Consider the following 4,234-nt stretch of genomic DNA (forward strand, 5'->3'; position numbering starts at 1 on the left):
CAGGAATGACCTCTGGGCAATATTGCCTTTGGGCAATCATGGATTCTCTGTTGGCAATTATGTCCCTATGAGCAATCATGGATTCTCTATTGGCAATTATGTACTCCATTATTCCCTATGGGCCAGCGACCTCTCCATTATTCCCTATGGGCAATCATGGATTCTCTATTGGCAATGGTGTACTGCACTATCCCCTCTGGGCAAGCCTACTCTCCATTATTCTCTATGGGCACTCATGCATTCCCTATGGGCAATCGCTGTCCTTAGTTTTAGTACGTCCCAGATTTTTATTATACAAATACAAAATCTAGTAATTTAGTCCTCTAACTAATAATCTACCAATTTTAAACAAAACTAAGGAGTTTAACAATTTAACCATTTAAAATAGAGATTGGGTGGAAGGCTACAGGCAAAACTCCTGATGCAAACCGGTATATTTCCCCGCTCCCCCCCCTTTAATCTCCCATTGCCCAATCCAGAGGGAGGGAAGGAGGTTTCTTGCACGATCGAGATGTCCGGCAAAAGAGCGACACAAAATGCTAAAGGGGGGGGGGGAAGCCACCCATCTCGTTTTCTATAGGCACGCGGAAGAGCTTGCGGCTCTTCTCCGCTTTCGCCATAGACGCGTCGTGTCCTAGAGCGACGTCCCGCATGTCACGGCTAGGCGCCCGTCTTTCCCCTAAACTCTACGGGAAGAGAGAAAGCGGAGAGCGGGAAGGGGCGCGGCCAGTGGTGAGGGCGCCGCCCGCGCGCCTCCCGTCACGTGACAGATCAGCTGACCGCCTGCCCCGTGGTCATTCTTGCCAAGTCAGCTGCGGAGGGTCCGGAGCGCGGAGCGGAAGGGCCGGCAGGAGCTGCAGGGGGGCGCCGCGACTCCGAGCCGACGTTGCTGCCAGCCATGGCTAGCCAGTCGCAGGGCATCCAGCAGCTGCTGCAGGCCGAGAAGAGGGCCGCCGAGAAGGTCGCTGAGGCCCGCAAGAGTGAGCGAGCGAGGGAGCGGCGGGCAGGGAGGGGAAAGGGGCTCGGCTCACGTATATTTGTCTCTGTCGCTTTATTCCACCCCCCCACTCTTCCTCCAAGGCGTTTTAGGATGGCATACGTATTTGTCTCCCCCCCCCCCTTTTAATCGCAACAACCCTGTGAGATGGACTGAGTGGAGAGAGAACGAATTGCACTTAGGGTCACCCGGCCAGGTTCATTATTATCAATCATCATCATCATTATGGCGGAGTGAGGATTTGAGCATGGCTCGCCTTGGCCCTAGAGTAGACCAATGCTCTTAATTATCATGCCCCATTGACTCCTCTCCCTGTGCAGGAAAACGGAGGGGCAGAGCCTTGATGTTTTAAAACCTTATTATGGCCTCTTCAGATGGGGAGGGGGTGGATTTAGCTTCCAGTGTCTGCGTGCATTTTTTAAAATCCCTGTAAATAGAAGGTCACTACAGCAGAGAGATGATTTTCTTGACTTCCTGTGCTGCTTTTCGACTTGCTAGGAGTATTAAAGAACGTTTGGGGTCCAGCCCCTGGTATCTGCAAGCCAAAGATCTTGGGCAGTAGCCAAAGAAGGGCCTGTAAGTCAGGATAGATGTACTGAGCAAAGTGGACCAATGTTGCAAGGCAGTTACATGTATTTATATGATTGTGCCATGATCCATCTGTGCCATGATCCATCTGTGCTGTTTATCTGTCGAACCTCTGTAGGGTCAGACTGCATATGGCAGTTTACAAACATTCACACACTTGGATTTAGCTCCCCTGTCCTGCAGTGATAACAGCTGAACTATGTATATGAAGGGTTTTAAACATTTGAAAGTGTTGCATAAACAGTTTGTCATCATCGCTGTTATTATACTGATAACTCTGCTGAAAAACTGTGCTGCAAACAGTGGGACTTTCCAACAGTAAGTGTGGAAAGGGACTGCAACTTTGTCACCCAGTTTTATACATTTCTGCTGATGAATTGCAGCAAAATGTTTTGTGACACCTTAATGATAGGTTTTATTGTGAGATGAGCTCTCATAGGAAAGTACCTGCTGAGGGGCTTTCCTTGTAAAATTCAAAAAAGTGAAAAATCCAACTAATAGTGTTCATTTAGCACTTGTAGTATTTAGCACCTCCTATGCTGTTTTGTCATCCTTATAACAGCCTTGTACGGCTGGCCTGCGTTGTCCCAATATTGTAAATGGGGGGGCGGGAGGAAAGAAGGAGAGCTAAGAAGGCAGTTTTCCTAAGTCATCAGAAGCAAGATTTGAACTGAGGATATCATGGATTCACTCTGTTTAGATAGGAGGCTTGTTGTTGCTTTTGGGTAGGAGGTCAATCAGGAATAGAGCATGGTTTGCATGATGGGAATCTAGGTCAGTGTTAGAACATGGAGGTCTTCTCTGCTTAATTGGGTAACTGGAAGGAAAGGGTGCGTTGCTTTAAGTTCTAGAAGAGTGTTGTTGGAATAGTGTGGAAGAATAAAATGAGAAAGGAGAACTTTGGAGGGGTATCAGTGGAGGAAATAATGCACAGAACGGATTGGGACTTGACTCAAGTTGGATGAGTGGAAAGGAAGGGATGAGACAGCTAGCTCTGAAATTGTGATGAGAGATTTGTCATCTGTATATGGTGGAGGCAGCTGTTTAGGGTATGAATAGAAGGAATGGGTTGGGAAATATGAAAATTGTCAGACCATTGGCCCATCTAGTGCTATCTGTCCTGAGTGGCAGTGGTTTTCAAAGATTAGAGGCAGATTTTCCTCCTGACCTGCTACCCAGGATTCTTTAGCTGTGGCCAGAGAGTACATTTTTTGCCTCTGTTTTCACTGTGGAAGATGAGAAGTGCTTGCCCACTCCAGAACCACTGATTTCAGGAGGGGTGTTGAAAGACCTGAGTCAGATTGAGGTGACAAGAGAGGAGGTCCTACGACTGATAGAAAACTTAAAAACTGATAAATCACCAGGCCCAGATGGCATACATCCGGGAGTTCTGAAAGAACTCAAATGTGAACGTGTGGATCTCCTGGCAAAAATATGTAATCTTTCATTAAAATGTGTCTCCATTCCCGAGGACTGGAAGGTAGCTAATGTCACTCCCATCTTTAAAAAGGGTTCCAGAGGAGATCCGGGAAATTACAGGCCAGTCAGTCTAACGTCAATACCGGGTAAGCTGGTGAAAACTGTTATTAAGGAGAGAATTAGTAAGCACATTGATGAACAAAAACTATTGAGGCAGACTCAGCATGGGTTCTGTAAGGGAAGATCTTGTCTCACTAACCTGTTAGTGTTCTTTGAGGGGGTGAACACACATGTGGGCAAGGGGGACCCAATAGATGTTATTTACCTTGACTTCAGAAAGCTTTTGATAAAGTTCCTCATCAAAGGATTCTAAGTAAGCTTAATAGTCATGGGATAAAAGGACAAGTCCTCTTGTGGATCAAAAACTGGCAAATTAATATGAAACAGAGAGTGAGTATAAATGGGCAATTTTCTCAGTGGAGAGTGGTAAGCAGTGGGGTACCACAGGGATCAGTACTCGATCCGATGCTTTTTAACTTGTTCATTAATGATTTGGAGTTGGGAGTAAGCAGTGAAATGGCTAAATTTGTGGATGACACGAAATTGTTCAGGGTGGTGAGAACCAGGGAGGATTGTGAGGCACTCCAAAGGGATCTGTCGAGAATGGGCAAGTGGTTGACAATGTGGCAAATGGGGTTCAGTGTGGCCAAGTGCAAAGTGATGTACATTGTGGCCAAATATCCTAAGTATACATACACGTTGATGGGGCCCGAACTGGCAGAGACTGACCAAGACAGATCTTGGAGTCATAGTAGATAACTCACTGAAAATGTCGAGACGGTCTGTGATTGCAATAAAAAAGGCCAACGTTATGCTGGGGTTTATTAGGTAGGGAATTGAAAACAAATCAGCCAGTATAATAATGCCCCTGTATAAATTGATGGTGCGACCTCATTTGGAATACTGTGTACAGTTCTGGTCACCACACCTCCAAAAGGAAATTATAGCATTAGAAAAAGTGCAGAAAAGGGCAACTAGAACGATAAAAGGGTTGGAACACTTTCCCTATGAAGAAAGGGTAAAGCACTTGGGGCTCTTCAGCTTGGAGAAATAACTACTGAGGGGTGACATGATCGAGGTTTACAAGATTATGCATGGGATAGAGCAGGTAGAAAAAGAAGTACTTTTCTCCCTTTCTCACAGTACAAGAACTCATGGGCACTCAATGAA

At 46.1% G+C, this 4,234-nt stretch overlaps 1 protein-coding gene across 1 annotated transcript in view; it reads left to right on the forward strand.

The window, feature by feature from the left end:
* Positions 1-778: 778 nt before the first annotated feature.
* Positions 779-4,234, forward strand: part of ATP6V1G1 (ATPase, H+ transporting, lysosomal 13kDa, V1 subunit G1) — an 8,307-nt gene continuing 4,851 nt past the window's right edge. Inside the window, exon 1 of the mRNA XM_015428340.1 lies at positions 779-980. Within this exon, the coding sequence (XP_015283826.1) occupies positions 899-980 (82 nt within the window). The 5' untranslated portion in view covers positions 779-898. The remainder of the gene's footprint in view (positions 981-4,234) is intronic.

Source organism: Gekko japonicus, unplaced genomic scaffold, assembly GCF_001447785.1.
Source record: "Gekko japonicus isolate JY-2015 unplaced genomic scaffold, Gekko_japonicus_V1.1 scaffold4054, whole genome shotgun sequence".
NCBI classification, from domain to species: domain Eukaryota; kingdom Metazoa; phylum Chordata; class Lepidosauria; order Squamata; family Gekkonidae; genus Gekko; species Gekko japonicus.